Source organism: Trifolium pratense, linkage group LG5, assembly GCF_020283565.1.
Source record: "Trifolium pratense cultivar HEN17-A07 linkage group LG5, ARS_RC_1.1, whole genome shotgun sequence".
Lineage (NCBI taxonomy): Eukaryota > Viridiplantae > Streptophyta > Magnoliopsida > Fabales > Fabaceae > Trifolium > Trifolium pratense.
In genome coordinates this window covers 56,834,189-56,861,110 of record NC_060063.1, presented here as the reverse complement: position 1 = coordinate 56,861,110, position 26,922 = coordinate 56,834,189, and the positions used below count along the sequence as shown (strand labels likewise).

Here is a 26,922-nt window from a genome sequence, read left to right as displayed (position 1 = left end):
CAGATCCCCCCACCTAGGTTCTGGCATTACTATGTGCTATATAGGAGTACTATGTTTAACAAATACACAGAGTTAAAAAAAGACAGAAAGTTGTTTTGATGGTATTCGACCACAGTGCATAACATGGTGCCCTATTATTCGCACAAAATTCTCCATCAATAAATATAAAATAAAAAACAAGTCCTAACTACGTCCATTTGATACGGCATAAATCTAACACAATTAGCTCCAGAAAATAACAAGTATTATGATCTATTCAAATGCCACATCACATGCACTGCATTATGCCTTTGGGGAAGGAACAGATATGCTTGTGACAAACAAGTAAAAAGAATCTTTACTTTAATAATAATAACCAGTGAGACTTGACATGTCACATGCCCACAAAACTTGGTCGACTTAGACCTTAAACTTCACCCATCACTTGTATATTACACGCTTCTACGCAAGTTATTGACACAAGAATAAATCCAATAGATGTATTAAGCTTATATTGAAAACACTGATCTGAACAAGCCTATTCTTAATACCCAACATAATTATTATTTTATCATTTCTTTTTAAAAATCTTTCCACCGTCGCTCCCTGTTGTTTAAGAAGAAAAATGTAGGATAAAAGGGAATGAAAAACCACCAGCCAGCAATAATTGTTAGCCTATTCTTTCATAGTTGCATTCATTGAGATGTACTGCAAGATATTCTCAGCAATCAATTGCTGGAAAACAAAATGCCAATCTACGACGACAAGGATGCCTTTCATCTACCAGTTTTTGCTCGCTTCATTCCACTAGAGTTAAATGGAGATACACTACCGCTTGGCCCAGGACTCTCTTCTCTCAAATTTGAATTCAGCAATGCCAACTCCCGCAACTGCTGCCTCTTGATGAAGTCCTCTGACTCATCCTGCATATCAGAAGTTGACATCCCAGAGAAAGTAAATATAAAAGACTTTTCACAACAAAATGATTGCGCCACGGAAGTCTCGGTGTTCTTGATTTCAACAATAACATGGTTGTGTTGTGTCAGGGAAGATATTGTTATACGGTACATACTATTAGTATATACTAGTGAGCTCAAGAAAATTGCACAAAAAAAATTAAATTAATATCTACTGCAAATTTGATGTGCTGGCTAAGGTGATTTTAACAAAATTTTCACAACCAAACCAAGGGAAAACGGACAACCTTTTATGAGAAAATAAAACGAGTAATATCCTCAAACCATTAATAGTCACTTAAAATATATGCTGGGAACTTTTGTTCCTAACTTCAATGAATCAAATGATATTACTCCAATCCAGAGAATAAAGCAATGAACATTTGTCTCTTCACATTTGCTTAGGAATTATAAAGCTTTTAAATATGTCCACACATTCCTGGATCAGTATCTCAATACGTCTTAAAACAAAGTGAAGCAGAATAATAGCCACCTCACACAACCTAACGCATAGAGAAGGAGTGAAGGAACTTACCACGGGTTTTAGCAATTCTTCTATAATTTCCTGAGCTTGCCTAAGCCTCATGTCAACAATATTAGCAGGTAAATCAGCCTCAATCAATATGTGGAGTGGCTCATTGAGATGCTCGTATCCTGGTCGTCCTCTCAATTTCTCTTCCTAAGGATCGAAAGGACAACAATCTCAGTTGTTAAACAAAAAATATAAATAATCAGATCAATAGAAAGAAGTATCACTTTATTACACATTTTGCGGTACTAAACCTGAAAAATTATATCGATAAAAAAATGGAAATCATATCAAGATCTATATTACCTTGTCTGGATCCTTTATTGATCCCTTTCCTCTAATAAACACCCTGCAACCTGTAGTAGCTTCTACCCGTTTCAAAGAATTGCCTCTAGGTCCCAGAAGTCTTCCAACAAAATTGAACTAATGCAATAAACAGCAATATAGTTAAATTAATTCTAGTTGATTGAACCTTTATTTTTAAAAAAGAAAATAGACAGTTGTCTGGATCAAGTAAATAATTTTTCCTTGTGAACTAGAATTGACATATGAGCTTACATTAGGGAATGTATCAACTGGAATTTCCAAGCGCAAAATCCTTTTAACAGTGTATGAGCTAGGACTTGCAGGCGCGCCTTGCCAGTCCATTGTCATTCCAGGCGTTCCACATAATCTCTGCTTTGCAAAATAAAGTAATGTTATCTTAGATGTATAAAAGCTCATAAAGTGTAAAAAAACATAAGCTGAAAAACAAAGATAACTAATCAAGTTAAGAAAAAAAAGGAAAAGAACTATGGAACAAACCAGTAAAGTTAAGAAGTTTGATATGAAGTGAGGCGAATAGATCAACATACTAATGGAACAAAGTTTTCTTCCTATCATATGGTTGCTTTGATGACTGACAAATTGGTTAGTCAAAACTCAAAACTACTATTACATGTACCCCGTCTTTGCATTTACAGTCCTTGCCCATTAGCAGTTTCTATTTTCTTTAGGATTCTTCCAAATCTTAAAAATTTTACTTCTCTCAAATTTCCCAAGATTATGAATCTTTTGAACCTTAATATCTTCTAGGTTTTCTTAACAACAATATCTCCTCTTCTACAACAGATAATAGGATTTAGACATAATATTCTACTATAGTCTTCTTTTTTTTGACTAAACTACTAGTGTTCTTAAATCTTATGCAAGTCCTATTTCCAATTTCTTGCTCAATTTCCAAACAAAAACAAAAAAATTTCTTGATAACTGCTTTGGCAATCCCACTGCCCCCTTTAAGGTGAAGCCCTCCATTTAGATGGAAGTATCTTCTAGGATAAATAGATAATATTTGTCATATGTTTGCAGAGAACGCAAATCTCTCTCTCTCTCTCTCTCTCTCTCTCTCTCTCTCTCTCTCTCATTTCTCCTAAGGTTAGCATTACGCATTCCCTGATTTTAGGACAAATTCTTACCTTTTGATTTATCCAAGGAATTGGCATTTCTCTAATTATAAATTTGTAACATCTAAATTGTGAACATTTTCCTGGCCATATATACTAACATTACTACCTACTACTGTGAGTGGAATACTTGAATGAAGCCTCAATGTAGTCCCTGAAGCATCATTCTCTCCAAAGTAAATAGAAATAATTAGTCCTAAAGCATACAAAATCCTTCAAATTAGACCCAAAGTATATGAAAATTTGTCCGCTCAGTCCCTAACTTCTTAACAGCAGTGACTAAACTGACAGATTCATATACTTTAGAGGATATATTGGAGAGAGAGTGATACTTCAGGGACTAGATTGAGAGTTTATTCTTGAACGCTTCTTACATCACAATCCAGTACAATAGGCAATAAATTGAAAACTTCTGACATCACAATCCAGACCATTAGACTAACTGTAGGTAAAAAAAATCTTAATATTGTCAAATTATAGCATACATTACATAGCAGTCACTTAGCAGTGGTTAACTAGATAAAGTAGCAAAAACACAAATGATACTAAAACTATGACAAGATTAAGTTGGGGGTATAAAGTTCAGATGTAAAGATAAACAATTGAGTAGAAGTCACCTCCTGTTGAAGACTATTCCATCCACCCAACCCTGTCCCAGTGACATTTGACATGAGGTTGGAAGAAGCCATAGGGCTGGGGCTTCTATGCCGCAGTCTGTCAAAGTCACCAAAACCTTGATTGGATAACATCCCAGAAACTCTTAATATTTCTGCACACAGAAAATTAGCGTGATGAGAAACCTGGATGTATTATTGACATTTTAGCTTAAAACCAACCGAAATAGTTGTAGTCTGACATTTTGAACAAAGTTGAGAGAATTTGAGTAAAGGTCCCTTTTCAAGGATCCTCTTCAAGATATATAATGCATTGAGATTGTTGTAACCCTAACCCCATAGATAGATGATGAAATTGTGAATTAACAGAAAAGTAGGAAGCATAGCATGATATTAAAAAATGTAGTTGATGTTAGGAAGGTACATTATGGAAAAGGAAGGAGGATCTTGAGATGCAAAAGTGAGGATGAAATGGATCGATGGTAGATCGAAAGAAAGAAAGAAACCTTGATTCAAGAGACGACTGGAGTTGGGAAGGACTTTGATGAAGGGTCCAAGTTTCTGATACTCGGCGAGCAACTCCGACAGATACTGACTGAAAACCAAAAAAAAAACAATATGAATGAAACAGAAAACAGAATTGGAAGAAGAAGAAGTAGTAAGTAAGTAAGTAAGTAAGTAAAGTAAGTACCTCATGTCCATGTCTGAAGATGGGTTGGGTCTAATCTGAGGAGAAGCAGCTCTAACGGGGGAGAAGTTTGGATTATACAGCCCTCCTCCTGACATGATTGATGATTGATTAATTCGACCGAGTCTACACTACCAACCTAGCTGCTAGCTAGGTTTAATTCTCTCTTATTGATTCCTTCTTCTTTTCTTCTACTACTACTACTACTACCGGTACTAGTACTAGTACTACCAACGAAATTAAAACGGTAATTATTTTTCATTTTTACATCATTAATCAACAACATAAATGGAATAAAATCCGTTTTTTTTTTTGTCAACAGGACAGGCTGCCTCCTTGTAAAAAAGTAATAGTAGTAAGTAGAAGACAATTATTGACTGACTGGATGAGAAACGGCAACTAAATTAAAGCGGTGAATTGCAGAGAGAAGATTATGACAGTGGGAGGGAGTAAAGAACAAGATTTGACCCAACCAACCACACAGGGCATCAAACTACTACTACTACCAGAGAGAGAGAGAGAGAGAGGGGGCAATTATTATTATTTTTAATTTTTTTAATTTTCTTGTTTTTGTATGGTGGGTGAGCGGCGTGACTGTCAGCGAACTTGGAGAGACTGTGAAGCAGCTGGAAACACGTGTCGTCCATGCACACAATCTACAACTTTTGCGCTAACTAATCATTACTCCTCCATCCCAAAATGAGTGACTCATCTTATTTTGACTTTATTTTTCTACTAATAAAAAACTATATGCACTATTTTCAAAATATCATATTTTTATAATTTTTACTATTATACAATTAAAAATATTAATCGTCAAAGTTATGCATTGACATGCGTGACGCAGTCAACTGGTCCACCGATTGTGGAACGGACGGAGTAGTCATTAGGTTATTCATTTTATTTTTTTAATTTAGTTTTATATAACCAAAATAACTAGACCCTTACCCGTGCGATGCACGGGTGTGATGCGATTGTTTTTATTTTACAATTACATAAAATTGAAACATTAAATATTATCAAAATAATAATAATAAAATAGAAAATCTGAGATTCAAAAGATTTATTTTTTAAGAAAAAGTGATGTGGCATTGTAAGTGAGTGGTTAAATGAAGAAATATTATTGGTTTAAGGATTATGGTTTACTTTACATGAGTAACAAAATAACTATCTAAAATTTATATATACAGGAGTAATATGATATATCTCCGCACAACATATAAATCTATTTAAAACACACAAAGGATTGGATGAAAAGAGATGTGGCAAAATCTAAGTCATACAATTGGCATATAAATAGTGACAAAATTAGAAAAACTCAAATAAAACAAATAAAATTAAAGGGTACATACCTTTTAAAAATATTCCAAAGGGACATATGTGAATAGCACCAACCTCACAGTTCAGTTATTTTGAGTAAGAGATGATGACCCAAAACCTAAAATAAAAAATTATAAAAATAAGTATATCAATAAAAAAAATGAATAAATAAAAAAGTAAAGGAAAGGAAAGTAAAACAACTATTACATAATTCAATTAAAAATAAAGTATATATTATTTAATTTGTAACATAATAGAATATGAATACACATATACAGTAGCACTTAACTAAACCTATAAATGGATGTGCAACACAAAAGTTGATTGTATAATCTGCAACGAACAAAAAAATGTCAAATTCTCTTAATTTTATTTGTTATGCAAAAAGTTAATTTTTGCAAAAAATAAAATAACTACAACAAATCATGGTTTTAGAAAATAACATAAGTATTTATACCTGATGCACAAAAGATGAAGAAGCAAGATAATGGAAAGAGAAATTGCACATATAAGATATGAAAAAAATCTATTCTCACGTTCAACCAAAAAAACAAATGGTAATATTGTTAAGCACATGATTGAGCATCAGGGGATGAAAATATTTGTTTCTAACATTCGTAACGGTTAGTTAGGAAAATATGAATAAGATACAAATTAAAACAATTGTATCATATATATTAAAATATTGGTAGAAGAGTCAAAGGTATGAAAATTGAATTGTGACTTAAGAGATGAAAAAATATTACCAGGAGTTACAAAGTTAATTAGTGTGTATTTTTGTATTCTCCTTATTATAATATAGTAAGCAAAAGTTATTATATTTGCCAAAAGAAGTAAAGGGTAAGTAAAGGCTTGAGTGGGTGTATATTAAAAAGCCATAAGTATATAAATGTAGAATATGAAAAGTATAGAGATGACAATAATAATAATAATAATAATAATAATAATAATAATAATAATAATAATAATATAAGTAGAAATGATGTGGTATTGTAGAGTGATTTAATTAGATTTAAATAGATGATGTGTCTAAATGAAACAATTTGATTGGTCTAAGTGGATTAGGGTTAGGAAAACTATTTAGGAATTATATATATAGATTACATCAAACGAACGATCTGCACCACTAATCCTTTTTGTATGACCAAACCGATCATTTTGAAAACTATATCCATAGACTTTGAAGAGACAATATTATTATGCATGATCATTTGAATTCTTTTATAAATTATTTATTATTTATAAAAAAAATGATTAGTTAGGTATTAGTGTGTTACAATTACAATTACAATTGCAGCAGGAGCAAGCAAGAATGAAGGATTTGTGTTTTTTAACAACAACAAGACAAAGCTAACGATCGAGAGCCCAATTGGAAACAAACGATTATGATGTTTGCCAGCGCGCTCTTAGCTGGACCCACACAACACAACCATTTACTCTTGCATCATGAATTTATCGAGTAACGGTCATTTTAGTCCCTGAAAGTGTCACTCGCTGTCAAGTAAATCTCTGAATGAACGAAAATTAAAAACAACTCCCTGGACATTGATTCTGTTAGTCAGTTTAGTCCAAAACGCTAAACATCTATTAATCATTTGTTTACTTTTTCAATGTCCATTTGGATTTTATTTTAATAAATATTAATTTTAAAAACAAAGACTTAAATGTAGTTTTGGCCCCCAAGTTTCAATTGCTTGATTTTGGACCCCTAAATAGGAACACAATGAGCCACTTCCCTCATGATCTCAACTACCTAGCTTACTATTTTCATCATATTCTTCTATATATAGGCCAAATATCCATAAACAAAGGAGAATCTACATACATACTTACTCTCTAACTTAGATCTAGAACACTATCTTGCTAAGCGCATACCCCCTCAAATTCTTGCAGGAACACAATCTCAGTTGATGAAGTTTCTCCGGATAAATTAAGTTTTGGTGAATCCACATAATAAATTTAGTTTTTCTTTACTTAAAAAACAAGAGAAATAACTCTATATATTTGTTTATTACAATTTTTCTTTATTGATAAACAAAAAAAAATATTATTGAAAATTCACACATACAAGTAAAGTGATCGGGTTTGTAATCCAATCACATTATCCATAATTATTGACATTTTTACCGATTAAAGTTAAAATTTGTCTGTTGCGATATTTTTTCAAAATAAATTTATTGTTTAAAGAAAGATGACTTTGTATTCCCAAAGTTTAAAAGAGTTAGAGAGGGAACAATCTATTCCTTATCTTATCAAAAAAATAAGAAGAGAGGGAACAATCTTTTGTGAAAAAGAAATGTGGGGTTTGAAGTAAAAATATTTTGGCAGTTGTGGGGGTATATGGAGTAAATACATTAGTATTATTTAGGGCGGATGAATAGTGTATAGGCCCAATGAATTGTTAGAGCTGGGCTTAAATGGAAAAGTAGTGAGCGGATTATATCTACTTTATTATTCATTCATTCATCGAAGAAGAAGAAGAAGATACATACGAAAGAAAGAAAGAAAGAAAGATGGCGTTGCATTGGTTGGAAGCTGTTCTTCCTCTCGGAATCATTGCCGGAATGCTCTGTGTTATGGGAAACGCTCAGTATTACATCCACAGAGCTGCTCACGGCCGAGTATGTTTTCATTTTTATCTCTCTTATTCTAAACTAATTTATTAATTAATTAATTATTAATCGAAGAGATCTTGATTTGTCGTCTCAGCCTAAGCATATCGGCAACGACTTGTGGGACGTCGCCATGGAACGAAGGGACAAGAAGCTCGTCGATCAAGCTGCTTCCAATTAATTAATCAATCAATCACAGGCAGGTATCCATCCCCCTTTCTCGATCTGATCTGCTCACACCCTAGCAGCTTTTAATTAGGGCGGATTCTAAGATTAATAAGATAGACATACTATTCTCCCTCTTTGCCTCACGGACGACGGGGCATAGATTCGAGATATGCAATTTTGGTTCCCTATTTTACCTCTTAATTTCACAAATTAATTACTCTAGGTTATAGATACACAAGTTAGAGAGGGATCCTTTCAAAATTTTCAGACATAGTGCCTCCTTATTTGCAAGACCTTTTCAATTTTTCTTTTGCTGTAATTGCTTGTTCAAAAGAATGAATTTGCAATTTTGATAACTAAAAGGACAATATTAGGATATTTTCTTCATGCTCATAGAAGCATGTCTCTTAGCTTTATTTTGCACTTGTGCTCCAGGTTTGAATTTTCTTTATGTATGAAATTATCAATAAATAAGATCATGATTTTTATATTTCCAAATGTAGGTTGTTTTATTGGCTTGCTTGTGAAGGGAATAAATTGCTTATATGATGCTCTCTTGCTGTTCCAAGGAAGCAGAGTAGATTGCTAAAATTAAATTTCCATGTGTTTTCTTGTATGAAATTTGATGTAAGCATTATAATATACATATTGTTTTCTTTGAGTTGAACATGGTGAAATAGACTCGTGATCTCTGTGATGCTTTATAATATTTGGTGCTTTTTAAATCTTTGAGCAATTTTATGGGTAGACATTAGTCGTGGTATTGACAGCTGACGGAATAACTATAATAAGCAGCTTGTAATCCCAATCCACACCTTCACCAAACACAGTAAATTGGAAAATAATGCCAATTGATAGTATATGTAAGCTGGGTATCATAGATATTGGAAGTTTGAGCAGAAGATAGGTATGATATTATTAAAGTTTAAAGCGACACAGCAAGAGAAAGTCTGTTTTTGTTAGGGATTATGAGGTGATAAGTTTTTACTCTAGTGATTTGGTCTAGTTTAGTTGCTCTGTTTGCATGATCCACCAGGGTGTCAATGTCCCTTGAAATCTTGGGGCATCAACGGACACCTTTTCATCCAGTATGATTTTGATTAGCATGTTAACCCCAGTCAAACTGATGCATGTATTTTAAAATTGCTGGGATAATAATAATTCAGTACATTTAACTGGTCCTTTATGATTCGGTTCCAAAAGCCATGGCATTATGTGCACAAAAAACTGTGATGTAGCTTGATACTATGCTGAGTCTTGTTCTATTAATTTGTTTGCTCTGTTAGTATATGGGGACACAAGTTTTCTCCTAAAAGAGAAGCCCTCACTTAAGAAACATCAATATAATAACGTGCCACACAGATGCACACAATTGTATTTAAAAGTATCTATTCCGGGAGTTGAATTGTGTAAATGTCAACATATATTCACAGGACTATGCTGTTGGTGCTTGGAAATGTACATATTTTCTTGACCATTGTTGCAAGCAAAAAGAACAACGACTAACAAAGGTTAATGAGGTGCTAACTCTCAACAATTGATTAGGAGCTACTACTACTTTGTCCAGTAATTCTTGAATACTTCTTTGTCTAATTCAATTATAGACTGTGTTGCTAGCATTATTCTTCAACTCTAAGCCATTTGCCTTCTCAAGTCAGAGTCAATTTTTAAGTTTCGACTTTCCTTTCTATCATCACGTATATACACGATTGCGCGCGCGCACACACATATTAAGGTAGGGCATTGTATCCAATTATTAGCAAGATAATGCCAACATAAGTAGATACAAGGCAGGCTAAATCATACACTGACTTTTTATCTTAAAATTATGTAATCAAAATCTTTGTTAACATAAATGAATAAATGATGATTGAAGGGAAACCTCAGATAGGGTGATGTTGGGAATAAGCATCTGTGCCTCACACAGTACAGACACACCATTAACCTGCAAGTTTATAGTTAACACCAAGCCTGAGGGAATTGTAAATTATAAACGTTAACTTTTATTCCTTATTATCAATGATACAATTGTATTCATCATAGTAATTCACAATAGAATAATAATTACTTCAGATGGACAGGTAACTCACACTATAACGAATCATAAAAACAACGGAGATAAATAAATAAATTTACAAAAAATTCCTATATAAACAAACCAGAAAAGAGGCTAACCAAACAAAGTGGTGACACCACCAAAAAATAGGCTGTGGTTGGCAGAATTTGTGAATACATTTACTTACTAAGGTTGCATATGAGAGTGTGAAGGAAGTCAAGGTGTATATTCATTTTCAATTGTGGGTAGTGTTCGAGTATGTGATGCAGTGGGTGCTTTGGTATTCCCAACAGAGGTCATTCGAAGGGCTTCTCCCGAATCAGCAGCTCTTTCCATTTCTTGTATTTTCTTGGTCTGCTTGCACCTCAGCACCCACAAAACGAGTAAAGACAACAATGTTAACGAGGCGAATCCACCCAAGAGGACAGATCCCACAATAATCCAAACTTTCTTCTTGTTACTTGACGACTTGCTCTCCTTTTGAGGACTTGGCAATGGAGAAATAGTAATAGGAGGAGGAGGAAGAGTAGAGTGGATTACTATAGAGAAATGACCCTGTTGGAAGGTAGAACATGTGTTCCCCCCTGTTACATTGGTGAAATGAGATGAACCAAATAAATCAAAGCAAACACATTTTGGAAGGGTACCGGGAGGAGGAGATTTGACATCCCGGAACCTGACTATTATGGGGTCACCAGAAGCATTTAGACTGAGATGTGATAAATTTGTAGCAGATAAATCAGAACCATTATAAGCAACAAGTCCAAGGAGAGGAGCCACATAAGTATGATTAGGAGGTAAAGGATAGTAGTTGGAGGACCAATTATTATTATTACCTAAATTTTGATAGACCAAAACCAGCCTTTTGACATAGGGTGTTTGGACGAGTCCTTTGGGAATTTGAAACTCGTTGTAGTTTGGAACGCCGTATCTCGTAAGACTGCCACTCCTTAATCTCAAAGCAGCAAGGGTAACACCGGTGAAATTGGAAGGGAGTTGAGTAGTTGCATTGTAAATGGTACCAGTTTTAGGTTTGACCAAAGCCCTGTAGGCATATTCCTGGAGAATTGAATCAAGGGAGTTGGCTTTGGCAGTTGAGTCATGATCATGATCACCCATGACAACTACTTGACGTCCAGTGAGTGATGATAGAATAAGAACAAGAAGAAGCATCACCAAACTCAGAATCCACATCATCCGACCAAAATTGTTGTTAGTAAGTAAACAATAACAACGGGCAGTAGGACTAGGAGGAAAGTAAAGAAATTGTATTGTGTTTTTTTTTCCTATAAATAAATAAATAAATAAATAAATAAATAGATAAAGAAAGAAAGAAAGAAAGAAAGAATAATATTCTGTGTGTCTGTCTGGTGGGGAGATAAAGCAAGCAGGCAGCTTTGATGGTTTTATTAACCGTTGCAACTCTTGCTGGAGAAGGAGGGAATATACATTTGATTCTCCCTCTCAGATTCAATCAGTAGCAGCAGCAGCAGCAATGAATCATCAAGAACAAACAAAGATCCAGTCCCACTGTTAAGGTAAATAAATAGAAACAATGAATGAATTAATAGAATACAAGTGAAACCAAGTACCAAACAACCTTGAAATTCCTAAAAATAAGGAGTTGAAGCTCAATTACTCATCATCACTTAATTTGAAGCTTCTTCACCAACCAAAACCAACTCAATCTTCATCAGGTCCACCTCACCTCACCTTGGCTGAGAACCACAACCATCAAAGGAAAGAAAGAATGAATGAGCACAATCACAAAAAGCACAAACCACCACTGTCACACACTCACTCTCTCTCTCTACCCACACGGCCCACATCACATCCTTCGTGTGTGTCAAAAATGCAACTAATTAATTGCTTACCCTTTATTTTTATTTATTTTTTAACCAAACTTGCCTTTTTTTTTTTTTTTTTTTGGTATAGAACTTGCCTTTTATTTTATTCAGGCTTAAACACAAACAATTTTGAGAGAAAGTTTTGTATGGAACAAACAATTTGATGACACCATTTAGACACACATACTTTAAGAAAAGATTTTAAAAAATATATAATTTGAGCGAAGATCATTTTAATCCCTCACAAATTTCGAACGAGTTTCTTTCTAATAAAAATAAAACTCAAATTAGTTCTTGACAATTTTTTATTGTGGACAATCTATTCGTTACAACAGAAAAATTAATTTGACCTTAATATAAAAATATCGGTGACTAATTTAGATTTTATTTTTATTAGGGAACCCCATTTTAAATTTGTAAAGGAAAAAATTGGTCTTCTCTCTTATAATTTATTTATGTAATTATACTAATGATTCCACCTATAATTATTCAATTTTTGGTTCCTATTAAATTATTATTATTGTTGTTTAACTTTTTCCTTTTTTCTCTATTCAATTCTGTGAAGTGTTGTGGTTGGTGGCGCTTCATGACGGGTGTGGGGTGGTTCATATACATGGTGGCTTTCAAGTGAGTTTAGGTGCTTCAGGCTCAGCGGCTTGTGATTTATTTGGAGCCAATATTGAAGGTAGATCCTTGTAATTAAATATTTAAAGACATGTCAATATATATATATATATATATATATATATATATATATATATATATATATATATATATATACACACATGTAGGAGGAGTACTTTTTTTCATTCTTGAAAAATTTAGCTTTTGTTATTTCAAGTGCTGAAAAATATAATGTAGTCATGAGTAAGTAAAGAACAAAGATAGATACTCTCACAACTCTTTTGTATTGTATACTAGTATAAATACTATTCACAAGGTAGGTAATGTTTTCCATAATAGAGAGTATGGAGAGGTGTAGAGAAATTGGGAAGGAGAGAATTCAAGTTGTTTCATAAGCTTGTTTCTATTCTTAAAACTTATTCTTACAAAACCGACTTTTATGATGAAGATTGCCTCTACTTTATAAACATATACTCAGGACATCTCACAACTAATGTGTGACTTCTTAACATCTATGACATTAGACTTTTGTATTAAATGTTTTTGCCCATTTTGATTTGATTTCTGATATTAATGTTTTGGATTTCCTGATGAACAAGTAATCAGGATTTTTTTATCGACAATAATTAAGGGTATAGCAAGCATATAGCAGATATGAAGAATTTGACAATTAATTAATTAACAAATATATATATATATATATATATATATATATATATATATATATATATATATATATATATATAGGTGGATGACATGTCAGATATTTACAAAATTAGAGCACCAAAATCTTGAATTTAAAAACTGAAATCCTAAATTTCTGAACTAGATAAAATTAGGGGGTAAAAAATAAAATAAAGCCATATAATAAAGAAGAAATTGACAATTAATTAACAAATATATATATAGTTGGGAACAGAACAATGATGACTAATTCTCAGCCCATGCTATGCAGCCTATTTTCCCCTTAATTTGGTATTCATATATAACAGAGAAAATGTATACTATTTTGCAATGCATGCATTGATTATGTATGTAATGATTTCAGGATCAAGAATATTGTAATTGAGAAACCCGTCTAATTAGGCTAAGCTATAGTAACGAAAAGGATGGATCATTTTGCATGCTGATCATTAGACTCTGAGGGCGGGATACTAGGAGCAGGAGGAGCTTCATCTTGTGATGATTCATTCTGATCCTGTTGTTGTGGCACAGAAAATATTGATTTTGAGTTCATGGATCGACCTGATAATTGTGAGCGCGGGGACAGCATCAAGGGAATCATATTTCCATTTTGAGTGGTGTCTATGGGTGCATAAATATCATCCTCTTCTTCCATGCCTTCGTCGAAATGCACCACATCCTGCATTGTCAGCTGATGGTATTCCACAATTTCCCGTAGAAAACGGTTTTCACGAGAATACACCTCATTCTCACTTGCCAATCGAGCCTTCTCCGCAAGAAGTGTCTCCAATTGAAGCCGGATCTGCATGCGTACATGTACATGATCCATCAAAATTCCTTTATTTAGTAGCTACTAGCTAGTACATTATTATATTAACAGTAAATTTATAGAACATATATACCAGATCATCATCTGCACGGTTCTGTCCCTTCTCGCGACCCTCCTTGTCACGGAGTAGTTTATTTTCTTCTTCTAGTTGAGCACACCGTGCTTTAGCAAAAGCCAAATCTGCTTTCACCGTTTTTAGCTCTCGCAGAAGTAACTTTGCTTTCGCAGCTGTTGCCATTGCCACCTGTCATGTCACCCAACCAAAGTGTTTCTCATGTTACAAACAATTAAATACAAAATTAATCTGTTAATTTGTGTTATATATCGTAGACATTGCACTGAATTGCATCATTTATGTATATGATCAATTCATCATTTGAATTCCATCATTTATGACTTGACTGCTAAACCAAACAAATTAATGACAGTACTCTCCTAAATTCTAATTGGTTACCCACCCCAATCTAAGTATATTTAGCAAGTTCAATATCTTCTTATGTGTGCGTGTAAGTAATAAGGTATTTCAATAGAATATATACTAGTGTTTGGATTTGTGAACCAATCTCGCAAACACACAACGCAATTGAATTACATAGTTAGTTGGCACCTTACGTCGCGAGATGCCTTCAGTTGTGTCTCGTGGATATATTGAGAATCGGCGGGCCCAGCTGGCTGGGTCTGGGCGGATTGTTGTTGCCATGGATTCCACATTAATTGATTTGCATCTTCACATCCTTTTAGCTTACTCTCTCCAATTGTTCTACCTTCCTGAAGAAATTAATTAATTATTTAATTAAGACAACAAATGGCATGCATGGAATGCAGCATTGAACATAGGAATTAGGAAATATATTCATTCATGAATTAATTCACCTGAGCTCGAGCACCAGGGATGAAGGCCGTATTGAAAGACTGTGATCTGAGTTTTTGGGCGGGCATGATGTCATTATCATGAGATTGTGCAGATGGATTGTCGTCCTCCAAAATTTCTTTAGCTTTCTGTGCGAGGACGCCCCAGAAACCAGACTTGGAAGCATCGGGGGAAGCATCCCCAGAAGCATCTCCATAAGAATCAAGGCTCTGCATGCAAACTTGGTGCATAAGTTATGATGATAATTGTATTATTTTATTTTATTTTAAAATAGAATAGAAAGAAAGAAAAAAAGAAAGAAAGAAGAACCTTGGATCTGTGATGATGATCATGTTGAAGAGATAAAGAAGAATTGGCGGCGAAAGCCAAGGAATGAGAGGGATCACGACGAGTAGCAGAGGCTTTGATGGCCTGAGCAGCGAGGGAATTATTAGATGATGATGAAGTGAATGAATTCAAAAGTGGAGGAGCGGTATTAGAACCATCTTGTTCATCTGAATTATCTAATAATTCCTGCCCACCATTAGTATTAATCTCTTCCTTGAAGGTGGAACTCCTTGATATAACCTGCCTTCTCCTATATGCCATTATTATTGTTGTCTCTATCACAAACACCAACTCTCTCCCATTTCAACTCTTTTCTTTTTTCTCATCAAATTAAATACCTAAACCAAGATTTAACGCACAAGTGGGTGGTGCTTAGGATTCGTAGCCATTAGTAATCATTAATCAATCCCCTTAATTTTGTTCTCCCTTAAATAATTAAATTGCCATTGTTTAACTTTTCTTTATTAAAAAAAAAAAAAAACCTTAGCATATGCTTTCTCCAATTGAAGTGAATGCTTATATAGTTATATTATATATAACATACCCATAAAAAAGCAGGTATAATAAAGAATTAATACATTAAATAAATTAAAGAATTCGATGTATTATTGTATCTGTCTTTTACTAATAGTAGCATGTTTTAACTTTTAAGTATTGCCCCCTTTTTTCTTTTTTTTGAGTGATTCTCGTTCAAAACCTATTATTACATTAATAATTGGCAACATCTTATGTGACTAGGGAAAATTTGGTGCCATAAACATGTCAACTTGTGAGTCCTTTTTAGGATCAAGTTCAAATTTTCAGTTACTCAATTTTGAACTCTACTTATTGCCAATATGGCAATATTCATAATCAAAACTACTCTCGTTCATTAGAAGTTAGATCAATGATAATAATTTTCTTGACAAGTTTTTTTTTTTTTTTTTTTTTTTTTTTAAAAAAAAATATAGCACAAGTTTCTACTAATCAATATATTGAAACTAAAAGTAAGGGCATGAAAATCCAATATTTATTGTGACTTCTAAAGGGTAGTTTACAAATAAATAACAAATATGATGCATGGTTACAAATCAAAACTCCTTAAATCCTACTATGAGAGCTTGTATTGTTCTGAGGAGGAGTCAATCTGGTCAAGACGTGTCTTCAAATATGGAAGATTGAAAACATCATTATTATTAGTTATGTTATCTTGGTTTGATTGTAAAATTTTCATGGCTTTAAATGAGCAACTAGTTTGTGCTTGTGGATTTTCACGTTCACCCATTACACACTCTGAAAATGATTTTTGCTTATCTTGATCATGATTAAAATATGAAACATCATTATTACTTACTAAGAGCCAGGGTCGTCGGGGTTGAAAATTGTATTTGTTTTCTAACCTTGATTCCATCACATGATTCATTCGACATCCATCTTGAATCGACAGTTCTTGATTAACTAACTTGGAATTGTCCAATATCATGGCCGTCCTAGTAGACTTGTTGCCGGTTTCTTTAGACCACAAGGACCCTCCCGTGTGGCTTCCATGAGTAGTTTCAGCTTTCAATAACACTTCAACCTTTTCTCCATCACCATCATCAATCTTCAGATTATTTTTCCCCCTAGAGCTTCTCATTTTATTCAAGGGATTTTGAGATATTAACATAGAGGCAGGTACAAAAGCAGATGATGCAGTACGAATTTCACATCCAAGTAGTTTCCTTTTAGCTATATTTTGGGCAATAGGTCCTAAATCTTTAACAAACAACATCAAGCTCTCTTTGTAGCCAATATCTTGTTGATTAATCTATACAGTAAAAAACACAATATATTATTTTGATGATCATCAATGCGAACCAGTAAAATTGCATCGCCCGAACAAGACAATGGGAGCAAAAAAGACTCACATGCTCAAGTAGTTTTACTTTATCATATATTGTTGGAAGTATTGGCACATCTTTAAAATGTCTATAAGTAGAATGCCTATCAAATTCAATCGATTTACATCTGCGATTATCTTCAATACCTGGTAAAGTCATGACAATTTCACATTTTCTTAATTAACATTCTATAGCAATAACAAGCTTTGGATGAAAAATTTTTAGAGCATGTTTTTCAAGATTGGCTTTATGTCAGTCAGAAGAAGTGGAAGATTGGCTTGTAGAATATCAAACTATGAAAACACACATCAAAGCTAATAAAACACACACCAAATATCATGTTTCCTCTTACCTGTATGAACCTCTACATCTCTAGTATGATTATGCGTAGAGGTGTCAGAACAACCATGAAAATTTGTTTTAATGCTTTTCCGGCTTGTTGTACCTTGAGAAGAACATGATACATTATTGGATTTAATGTGTGCTGAATCGCTAAGATCTCTTTGGTTTCTTCGACCCACTTGCAGCTGCTTTGTTTCCGAGAACTCTATTTCAAACTTGTCCGGATCGATTCTTAATACATCAAAAACTTTCTTAGCTAACTCACTTATAACCCGAGCCTGGAAATTAAGAGAAATTAAATACTAGTATTTGTTAATGAAAATTGGCGCGGAAATGTTCAGAAGCATTTACCTGCCTGAAATATATGGTACCTGAAGAATTAAAATTCATGGCATTGTTGAATATTAAAAAAACATCATGCTGCATAATGGTTCAAATTAATACCATGTATTAGATGACTAACATTAAAGCATAATAACACTTTATACATAAAGACATGTTATGATTGCATAATAATAATCATAACAAGGAGAGACAATCACATGAACTAGCATTGAAAAACCTCAAATTGTTCTAGACTCTTATACATCCCCTCGTGTAGTTTAGCCCTCATTGTGCCAAAATCCATCGGCTCCTTGATGATTGCATAATAATCCTCAACCTTTCCAAAAAAATCCATAAAAATAAAAAGTGAGTAGTAATAATAATAATAATAATAATAAGGCAAATTTCATGAATCCACAAGATACTACTATTAATTAGTACTACTTAGGAAGGACCTCGAACCTCATTTGGATTGACTGGTTCAGCAAATATCTCATAGGTGTCTCTCCTGTGTCATAAAGTATACATTTACAGTTAATTTAAATCACATGACACAATTATTAGTATTATTTTTTAGTTGTGACGTGAAAAATTTAAAGCTAATTTAAGACCTTTGTAAAGTGTCGAGGACAAGTTCAAGTATTTGTTTCACTGGCAAAAGAGTTGATGCTGATTTTGATGGCTGATCTGATGATACATGCAATCAAGGGCAGTAAATTAATTAAATGAATTATAACATTTGAATATCTTTTTTCACAATACAATGTAGATCAGAAACTCGGAGAGTGTTTTTCACTAACCACTAACATCATTCTTTCTAATATCTTCTTCACGTTTCACACCCTGCACATTAATATCTTCTTCATGTAAAGTAATTATTATTATTATTAAGCAAAACCAACCAAAGATAAGGAAGGAATGTAGACAAAATGAACCTTATTTGGTGAAGCTGTGAGATGATGTTGAAGTGGTCTTAACTTTGTTCTCTTTTTGTCCCTAGTACGAAGTGTAGGACCCTGCATCATGCATGATATACGTGGACTTCTCCTTTGTCCCTCCTCTTTTTGCAATTTCCTGCCACACCAAAATCAATTTTTATCAAACACAAGTGAGAAACAAGATGCAATTGTACATCTCAACTAACTAACTAACTAACTAATTCAAACACACCTCAACCTAGTCATTGTACATCGGCATGCAATTGACTTCAAAAAAATAAAAATGGATCAATGCTTTTTAAATGTATAGAAGATGACATCTGAAAGGTAAGATATGATGTTTACTGCATTTGAGAGATATCAAAATGCTTAATCAGTAATTGAGGTATAAGAACTGCAAAGATAGAGAGTTATGTGAATTAATTAGTAATAATATGATCATGATCTTGCAATAATGCTTATGGGGCACCATATCAAGTATTCTTCTTTTTCCTTTTAAATTTTTGTTTCAAGTAATAATATGATCTTGCAATAATGCTTATGGGGCACCATATCAAATATTATATTTCTTCTTTTTCATTTCCAACATAAAAATATTCTTTTAGTGAAAACGATTTTAACTTTCTTGGCTAAGAATTTTCAACAATAATCAAACTCGGATACCAATTGTTAGTTGGTTTAATGGTGATTGGAGTTGAACTTGTTAGGAAGGACCACAGTTCGATCTCCCGCAATTATGATCGGGAGTAGACTGAAACGACTTGATGCCAGAACTGACCCCCGAACCAGATTAAACTGGTGGTGAAAGCAAAAAAAAAAATGTTAATTGAACTTGGATTCTTCCGAATAGTTCATACTAAGGGGAAACTCATTAACCACTTGAGTTCAGTTTTTTTTTTTTTTTTTACAATGAACATAACTTTGTAAATAAATGTTAGTTTTTCTATATTTTGTTTGAAAATATTAACTTTTAGTGGGATTAAGAGAGACATATAAAGCTATATATGGGAGGAATGGAGAGAAAAGAGAAAAAGATGATCCAATTTCAATTTCTATATTCAATCTCGTCCGTACCTCTTGGCAACCACACATTAGATGCTAATTTGGCACAATGATGTGGCAAAATACCACATGTGAGCGACCCAATCATCCATATTCCATTCAAGCCTTGCAAATTCTTTGTGATTTGGATATCCAGGGATCAAAAGTCAAGAATATGATATTACAGGAGTAAAAGGAAAGAATTTTGTATTTTTTAATGTGACTCTACATTCTCCATTTTTTTCTTTGTTAAACAAGACAACTTTTATAATTCGTCTTTGACTTTTTATAAGACTTTACAACAAAAATCATAGATGTTAAGAAAACACAGTTGTAAGGAATAACATAAAAAAAAAAAATTTAATTTATATGTACCGTTGTAGTAAAATTATTTTGCACATGCATCCAAAATATACCGACACATCATGTATGATAATTAAAAACACATGATATGTCACATTCATTAAATGATGTGACAACGTGTCATTGGTGTATGTGTAAAAAAAATTTACACCGACAGTACACAACACTTAACTCTAAAGAAAAACTTAGTTTTTTTACTTTTACATATTTAACTCTAAGATTATTAATATAATAAGAGAGAGTAACATGATTGATGTTTTCCAATAGTACTTGTTTTGACAAATTCCAATAGTGGAAACAATGCAAATAATTAGTTAATAATTAGTTAATGTGGAATATTTGGTAACAAAAATGGCATAGGTTCAAGAAGATTAAAAGTATAGATTAAAAATTGTGATAGAAAATTTTCTGGAATAAAAGGTATGAATTTTTTTTAGGGACTAAAAATGAAATTCTGAAAAATTATAAGGATCATTTATTTATTTAATTATTTTTTTATTTACTAAACTTTCTATAATTTTTTATTGTTTTTTTTTTGTTTATATTTTTATGCGTAGATTTTTATATAGTCTTTTTTGTATAACTTTTTTTTTTTGTTTGTAAAATTACAAAATTTAATTTTGAATTCGTTCGTAAAATTACAATGATGGATACAAAATTGGGTAGTAATCAAGTTTATTATATTAGAAGTAGATATAAGTCTAATATCTATAGGTTGTTTGTTAATTTTAATTAAGATCGGAGGGAGTAAGATATTATTTTCCTTCATTTCTAAGATATTATTTTCCTTAATATATCCTTAAAAAAAAAAAACACATTTTCCTTGTAAAAAACATTAGTGACATTCACAGACAGTAGTTGCAAGGACAGACAACAAATGAAAGCAAAGCTTCGTGCTTCGCGGCGGCGACTGTTTCAGCAGTAACTGACTCTCTCTCTCTCCTCCTCAACCCAACCAACCAACCAGGTACTCGCTCCCCTCTTCTCTTTTCTCTTCTGTTATTCAGACAAATTTCAAAATCCAATTATTTATTTATTTAATGGTAGCTTCCACTTTGCTTTTGGCTCCGATCTCTCTCTGTGTTTTTCACAGTTATCATTTTCGTTCAATTTCAGAATGTTATATTTATTTGTGTTTTGAGAGATAAGGTCAAAATAGGGTTTCATTCTATATTGCATTGTATTGTCATTTGTATGGTATTTATTTGGGGGTAACTAAACCCTAGTTTTACAAATGTTTTTGTGTAGTGTAGCTAAACATATGGATTTGTGCGAATCTCCCAAGACTAAGGAAAAAGATTCCGCAGTTCCTGTTACTCCTCAGGTTGTCAAAGAGAATGCTGATTTTGAATTTCAATCCCCACTCACACTGTCGTCGACAGTAGTGGTCAGGAAACAACTACTTAATGGGGACGACAATCACAATCACAATCACAATCGCAGCCCTCGAACACCTAAGGATGTTGTTTTCGACCCATTTGCGCCTCCTACTAAGGATGCACATCACACTCCCAGCAAGTATCTTGACGAATTCAGGACCTCTGTTGTCCGCAGACTTTGTTTTCGTTCCTCTGCTCACAATGCTGATTCTCTTTCAGACCAACATATCTTTGAATCCATATATAACAATCTCTTACAATTCATTCTTTTCAAGCAAATGGAGGAGGAGGAGGAGGAGGAGCTTCTTCCTCCAATGTCAAATCTACAACGCTATGATTCTGATGACGATGATGAATGTAAATCACCTCCTTCCATGCTCCGTTTCACAGGAATTGCTCATACTTGTCCTCCCGCACCTCGCAAACTCAAACCCGCCAATCAACCCAAGATCATTCAACTGGAGTTATGCAAGAAGCTTGAATTCTGACTCACTCAAACATCTGGACTAGTTCAATTTCATTTAATTTTACGCTGCTGATTCTGAAATTTTGTGTCATCCTTATATATCTGATTAATTTGTAGCTCAGCTTAGCTTGTTATTTAATATATAATTTTACAAGGAACAACTGCATCTGACAAAGCTCATATAGATAGATCATAGACGTAGCAGCAGCATGAGCATCAATATTGTGAATTAGTTTGTGCTAATTAAATCATTTCTTTATTTACTCACTCTATTTCGATTTTTTGCCACATCTTTTCAATATCATATACATTGACCACTAGGGTCCAGACAAATCCAATTGATTTTAATCGTGAGATTTATTTTGACCCTCCTTAACAGAGATCTCCTCATCCCTCGTGTCAAAATATCCCATGATTGTATTTAGGAGAGAAATAGGTGATTAAATGAAATCATTGTGACGAGAGATAATGATTGGTTTAGAGAGAGAGAAACAAAGTTAGTACCAAAGTTAGAGGATCGAAAGGTAGACAATCCATGTCCGTTCCCTCCACGATATAGGTAATTTTATTCGAGATGTTGATATTTCTCTCAATATAGATTCAAATTTTGGTTTGTCACCTTACAAAAGTCTAGCCTCTTTTTTTATAGACAAGACAACAGTGACCCGAGGAAATAGAAAAGGCCAAAATTGTTATAATTATATTTTGCTTCTGCGAGAAACATCTTTTAGCATTCTTGAAAAGCCATACATTCACACAGGTAAGAGAAAGTGAATACATAAACCCCCACACAGGAAATGTAACGACAAAAGAGTAACACATAAGACACTCCATTCATGTCATCAAGAAGCTATTTTTATATAGGGATGTACGTGCACGCGACTGCCCGTGTTCTTCTGTGACTGTGGGGGGAGGTGCGAGGGCATCGACTGGGGGCGATGATGATAGTTGTCTCTGCAGCATTTTTTATGGTTACCAGACTGAAGAAGATGAAATGCCGAAGCAAGGTTGTGAGTTTGTGAGGCGTATTGAGTAACTGGTTTTTGTTTTGAAGCGTTTATTGAAGAAAACAAAAGGTTGGTTAGAGTCGTCTCTTCCAAAGTTTTAAGTTTAAAATGCACAAACCCAGGTTCTTCGTCAAATCCGTCATATCACCAATTTTTCTTCACACCGGTTTGATGACATGATAAAATCATCTTGGCCACTCGAGCAAGTTATACCACCAGTTTTTTATAGTTTGCTCAGGTGATCTTCCTTTACCTATTTTTTTCTTTTGGACCAAATCCCTTATCTACTTTAAATTTGTGTTAATCATGAATTTTATTTTTAAAGCAAGGCAAAACAGATTACACAAGTGAATCCCAATCATCAGGCGGCTTCCTAAAGCAAGGCTTAACAATTAATTTCACTCTAAACTCAGAATTACACAGTTTTAACACAAAAGTACTTTTATGTTGCAAAAATCACTGTAAACACATTGAACCCCCAGCATTAATGGAGATCAAAATCATAATAATGCTCTAAATTGAAATTTTTCTACACTGCACAACAGTGGTTTTGGTTTGATTTTCTGTTACACATGTTTCTCTATTTGTATTGCTTGATCTTTTTGAAAATCACACATGCTTTCAAATTTGTGATTTAAGCTTTAGAGTAAAGTGTAAACTCTTTAGGTTATGCTTGATGAATGGATGTAGATCACAATGATGTGATTGAACAATTGTAAAAATCGCGTGTGTTTCATGAACAACATATTTTTCCATTTCACCCAACAACCACCTCTTTAATTATAAAAAATGTGTGACTTTAATCGGTGCAGAACGCAAAAATGCATTCCTCTTTCTCCTTTTTCTTCCTCACCAAAACCCTTATTTTCCATAGCAGCTAATTAAGATGAGGAGCATTTTCAATCTTCAAATTGTTGACAGATATTAATACAAAACATCGGAAATGGAACATTTACATGCATAAAAGTAAAAGCAACTTTGTTTGCAAGATTACAAATACAATTTTCGCAAGAAAAAATAATAGAAAAATAACTTATAATAAACGATTATCTTCCTCTGGTGCTAAATATTAGTTGAGAGACATAGAAGAGCTAAGACCATTGGATTCAAACTAATGTTCTTCAGTTTAGATTTGAAAAACAAAATGCTGAGTTTGAGACTAAAGGTATTCATACCCTTTTCCTCACACACATAATTGCTGTAGTTGTTGGTTTCCCCAAGCACCGCCCCTCTCTTTCGGAATGATGACATTAGCCTAAAAGTCTTCTTTGTCACCAAAGACATTTTTCTCCACACCTGATCTCTAGGTCATACTGGTAAGTTATTGGTTCCAACTAAATTTGACCCAACACTACCCGACTCAACGATGTATTGGCCCGTCATGGACTGACACGAAAGCGCTTAGCCAACCCAAATTGACAAGTCTACACTAGACTAATGTGCTTAAGTGGGACAAAAAAAAGTAGCATTGAGATGCTTCTTTCTGTATCATTATATATCTGAGCATTCATATGTTTCTTCTGCGATCTGTAATTATATTAGTCCATGACTTTACACACACACACACACACACACACACACACACAAATAAACTACCGTAATTTCATAAGCAATTATACATGGATAGTAGAAAGAAACGCAGGTTTACTACAAGAGTCAAGAAATATAAGCATTATGGTTAAGAAACTAAAATGGAGATGAATCAGATGATAATAACAAATAAATTTCCAGAAGCAGCTTACAGGGGAGAAGAAAGAGTTGGAAACAAATTGCAATTACCAATGGAACAAAGTAAACTATGAAAAAGATTAGTTAAAAAATAGTACTTAACTATTTTACTAATGCAGAGCATAGGCAAACTCCTAAACTGCAAATGAATAGTCAAAGTTTTGTTTTGTATTGGCACTCTTGGTTTCCAACTGTTTTATTTGAAGTATTAACTGCAAAATCACAGGATGTGGTGGAAACCACATGGACTTTGATAAAGCCTAAGATACTGACTTTGCCAGAAATTATCAAGAAAGTGTTTAGGGGCAATGAACCAGATGTGATATCAGAGTAAAGCTGGGAATTGGACAGCAAACGGTCGGCCATAACGGTGAGGGTGAGGTTGAATCCCTTGGTTTCACCGGAAGAAATCTCTCCAGCAATGATAGGGACTTCACCTATCAGCTGCCCTCTGTAATTGAGGTGCGCAGTAGTGTTTGAGTATTTGAACCCCACCTTATTAGGATTCTTGACTGAGACATCCACATCCAGGGTTATGTTCAAATCTACCCTCAATTTTGCTATATCCAAGTTCAGATCGAAATCTTGTATCTTTAATGAGTCGACAGTGGTAACGGGATGCTTGGCTTTGAACACCGTCAATGCCAGAATGACTATCAGCAATACAATTGCAATGAGAACACTTGTCACTGTCAGGCATACTTTTGTCCCTTTACTAGATCCTACTTTCATCCTGTTTTTTCCTTCCTATCAATTCTCCTACATTGTTGTCATCAGGCAAATGCGTAATTTTAGTTAGAAATAAATACATACATTCGTTCATGAATAATATGCCATAGTATTGATATCACATTTGCACCAAGCATCACACTTTTATTTTTTGATACATAGATGAAATGACAAACCATTGAAAATTCACACACACAAAGTGGAAAGACCGGGGTTTGAACCCCGATTATGGTGTCTGACCTAGCAATTTCGGCATTTTTGCCAATTGAGCTAGGATTTGTGGACAGTCAGACGCATTTTATAATTGTATGCATATCCCTATATAGTAATATATCAAATAAATAAGTGTCTTAGTTTGTAAACATAAAAGTTTATTTTTTTTTATATTGATCCTGGAAACAGCGATAAGGAGGGCAATGATTATAGGAAAGAGGTGAATTAAAAGCATACAGAAAGATTGTACCTGGGATGGATGAGGGTTGGTCGAAATCTCAGCATACACCAGAATTTGGATCTGAAATCCCTCTAAACTATTATCTTGCAAACCCTAAACGCACCTTCTATTTCAGATGCTTCCGCAGTTATGAATATTTTGATTTGATGATAGATAGATAGATAGATAGATAGATAGAGACAGTGAAGTTCTATTTATATTTATATTTATATGGAGTCTTTATTTATGAACAATAATATAATAATTAATAACATCAAATAAAGGGACTTGTTCAATTCAATGGTTTAAGGAAGGAATGGGTTACGGTCTCTTCAAGCGACACCAGCCCAGTTTACTTTTGTTTTGCATTTTCTCTGCGCTCAAGTATTAAAACAGGGGAGAATCCCTATTTAAATTTTAATAAATATTTAGTAGCCACAATGTTAACAAAAGTACATGTATTTTTTTTTATAAACATTACAATTTTATGTTAGTTTTTTCTTCTTTGTTACGATTTGAACCATGAACCTCCCACTCCTTAACTTTTACTAAATTTATTTATCATTGTTGGTTTACTAAAATTTAGAATTTTTTAACATTGGATAAATTAAATGTAAATTTTTAAATAAATATTAGGACTAAATTTATTTATCATTCTTGTTGATTTACTAAAATTTAGAATTTTTTTAACATTGGATAAATTAAATGTGAATTTTTTTAAAAGCTAAAAGTTCAGTTAAAAGTAATAGAAATTCGGACATAGAAAT

At 33.4% G+C, this 26,922-nt stretch overlaps 7 protein-coding genes across 9 annotated transcripts; 2 read left to right on the top strand and 5 right to left on the bottom strand.

The window, feature by feature from the left end:
- Positions 1 to 325: 325 nt before the first annotated feature.
- On the bottom strand, positions 326 to 4,832 carry LOC123885442 (KH domain-containing protein At2g38610-like). The gene is made up of 7 exons (XM_045934727.1): positions 4,212 to 4,832; positions 4,027 to 4,115; positions 3,524 to 3,675; positions 2,023 to 2,139; positions 1,771 to 1,887; positions 1,471 to 1,614; positions 326 to 902 (listed from the first exon to the last, which is right to left on the bottom strand). Exons 1-7 carry the CDS (start codon positions 4,304 to 4,306, stop codon positions 756 to 758), a joined length of 861 nt encoding a protein of 286 aa, XP_045790683.1. The 5' UTR covers positions 4,307 to 4,832; the 3' UTR covers positions 326 to 755.
- A 3,143-nt stretch (positions 4,833 to 7,975) lies between these two features.
- LOC123885443 (NADH dehydrogenase [ubiquinone] 1 alpha subcomplex subunit 1) lies at positions 7,976 to 9,033 on the top strand. 2 transcript variants are annotated; one of them, XM_045934730.1, is made up of 3 exons: positions 7,976 to 8,149; positions 8,238 to 8,343; positions 8,812 to 9,033. In XM_045934730.1, the coding sequence occupies exons 1-2, from the start codon at positions 8,042 to 8,044 to the stop codon at positions 8,319 to 8,321; spliced, it is 192 nt and encodes a 63-aa protein (XP_045790686.1). In that variant the 5' UTR covers positions 7,976 to 8,041; the 3' UTR covers positions 8,322 to 8,343; positions 8,812 to 9,033. The 2 variants fall into 2 exon arrangements, with proteins under 2 accessions (XP_045790686.1, XP_045790684.1); XM_045934728.1 differs by having other exon boundaries at positions 7,977 to 8,149; positions 8,238 to 8,339.
- A 1,255-nt stretch (positions 9,034 to 10,288) lies between these two features.
- LOC123885440 lies at positions 10,289 to 12,235 on the bottom strand. The gene is made up of 2 exons (XM_045934725.1): positions 12,004 to 12,235; positions 10,289 to 11,894 (listed from the first exon to the last, which is right to left on the bottom strand). Exon 2 carries the CDS (start codon positions 11,559 to 11,561, stop codon positions 10,581 to 10,583), a length of 981 nt encoding a protein of 326 aa, XP_045790681.1. The 5' UTR covers positions 11,562 to 11,894; positions 12,004 to 12,235; the 3' UTR covers positions 10,289 to 10,580.
- A 1,450-nt stretch (positions 12,236 to 13,685) lies between these two features.
- On the bottom strand, positions 13,686 to 16,036 carry LOC123885439. Its single transcript, XM_045934724.1, has 5 exons — positions 15,529 to 16,036; positions 15,222 to 15,428; positions 14,961 to 15,116; positions 14,422 to 14,592; positions 13,686 to 14,321 (listed from the first exon to the last, which is right to left on the bottom strand). The coding sequence occupies exons 1-5, from the start codon at positions 15,805 to 15,807 to the stop codon at positions 13,950 to 13,952; spliced, it is 1,185 nt and encodes a 394-aa protein (XP_045790680.1). The 5' UTR covers positions 15,808 to 16,036; the 3' UTR covers positions 13,686 to 13,949.
- Positions 16,037 to 16,636: 600 nt separating this feature from the next.
- On the bottom strand, positions 16,637 to 19,255 carry LOC123886957. The gene is given in 10 exon segments (XM_045936221.1): positions 16,637 to 17,332; positions 17,433 to 17,551; positions 17,758 to 18,025; positions 18,099 to 18,167; positions 18,274 to 18,408; positions 18,534 to 18,579; positions 18,683 to 18,758; positions 18,872 to 18,914; positions 19,007 to 19,145; positions 19,242 to 19,255. Coding segments are annotated over 10 exon segments (1,605 nt in total).
- A 1,966-nt stretch (positions 19,256 to 21,221) lies between these two features.
- LOC123885493 (unknown protein 1-like) lies at positions 21,222 to 22,525 on the top strand. 2 transcript variants are annotated; one of them, XM_045934777.1, is made up of 2 exons: positions 21,222 to 21,380; positions 21,667 to 22,525. In XM_045934777.1, exon 2 carries the CDS (start codon positions 21,675 to 21,677, stop codon positions 22,278 to 22,280), a length of 606 nt encoding a protein of 201 aa, XP_045790733.1. In that variant the 5' UTR covers positions 21,222 to 21,380; positions 21,667 to 21,674; the 3' UTR covers positions 22,281 to 22,525. The 2 variants fall into 2 exon arrangements, with proteins under 2 accessions (XP_045790733.1, XP_045790732.1); XM_045934776.1 differs by having other exon boundaries at positions 21,227 to 21,380; positions 21,662 to 22,525.
- Positions 22,526 to 24,970: 2,445 nt separating this feature from the next.
- On the bottom strand, positions 24,971 to 26,524 carry LOC123885494. Its single transcript, XM_045934778.1, has 2 exons — positions 26,186 to 26,524; positions 24,971 to 25,752 (listed from the first exon to the last, which is right to left on the bottom strand). Exon 2 carries the CDS (start codon positions 25,723 to 25,725, stop codon positions 25,147 to 25,149), a length of 579 nt encoding a protein of 192 aa, XP_045790734.1. The 5' UTR covers positions 25,726 to 25,752; positions 26,186 to 26,524; the 3' UTR covers positions 24,971 to 25,146.
- Positions 26,525 to 26,922: the final 398 nt, after the last annotated feature.

What these genes read in the sequence shown, in the direction of transcription:
- LOC123885442 (XM_045934727.1), bottom strand. Translation starts at nt 4,306, where the DNA reads ATGTCAGGAGGAGGGCTGTATAATCCAAACTTCTCCCCCGTTAGAGCT. An exon ending in CAGTCGTCTCTTGAATCAAG is followed by an intron (nt 3,676 to 4,026) that starts GTTTCTTTCTTT and finishes TTCTGTGTGCAG; the next exon opens with AAATATTAAGAGTTTCTGGG. An exon ending in AAGAATTGCTAAAACCCGTG is followed by an intron (nt 903 to 1,470) that starts GTAAGTTCCTTC and finishes TCTGATATGCAG; the next exon opens with GATGAGTCAGAGGACTTCAT.
- LOC123885443 (XM_045934730.1), top strand. Translation starts at nt 8,042, where the DNA reads ATGGCGTTGCATTGGTTGGAAGCTGTTCTTCCTCTCGGAATCATTGCC. An exon ending in ACAGAGCTGCTCACGGCCGA is followed by an intron (nt 8,150 to 8,237) that starts GTATGTTTTCAT and finishes TTGTCGTCTCAG; the next exon opens with CCTAAGCATATCGGCAACGA.
- LOC123885440 (XM_045934725.1), bottom strand. Translation starts at nt 11,561, where the DNA reads ATGATGTGGATTCTGAGTTTGGTGATGCTTCTTCTTGTTCTTATTCTA.
- LOC123885439 (XM_045934724.1), bottom strand. Translation starts at nt 15,807, where the DNA reads ATGGCATATAGGAGAAGGCAGGTTATATCAAGGAGTTCCACCTTCAAG. An exon ending in AACTGAAGGCATCTCGCGAC is followed by an intron (nt 14,593 to 14,960) that starts GTAAGGTGCCAA and finishes GTGACATGACAG; the next exon opens with GTGGCAATGGCAACAGCTGC. An exon ending in ACCGTGCAGATGATGATCTG is followed by an intron (nt 14,322 to 14,421) that starts GTATATATGTTC and finishes GTACGCATGCAG; the next exon opens with ATCCGGCTTCAATTGGAGAC.
- LOC123885493 (XM_045934777.1), top strand. Translation starts at nt 21,675, where the DNA reads ATGGATTTGTGCGAATCTCCCAAGACTAAGGAAAAAGATTCCGCAGTT.
- LOC123885494 (XM_045934778.1), bottom strand. Translation starts at nt 25,725, where the DNA reads ATGAAAGTAGGATCTAGTAAAGGGACAAAAGTATGCCTGACAGTGACA.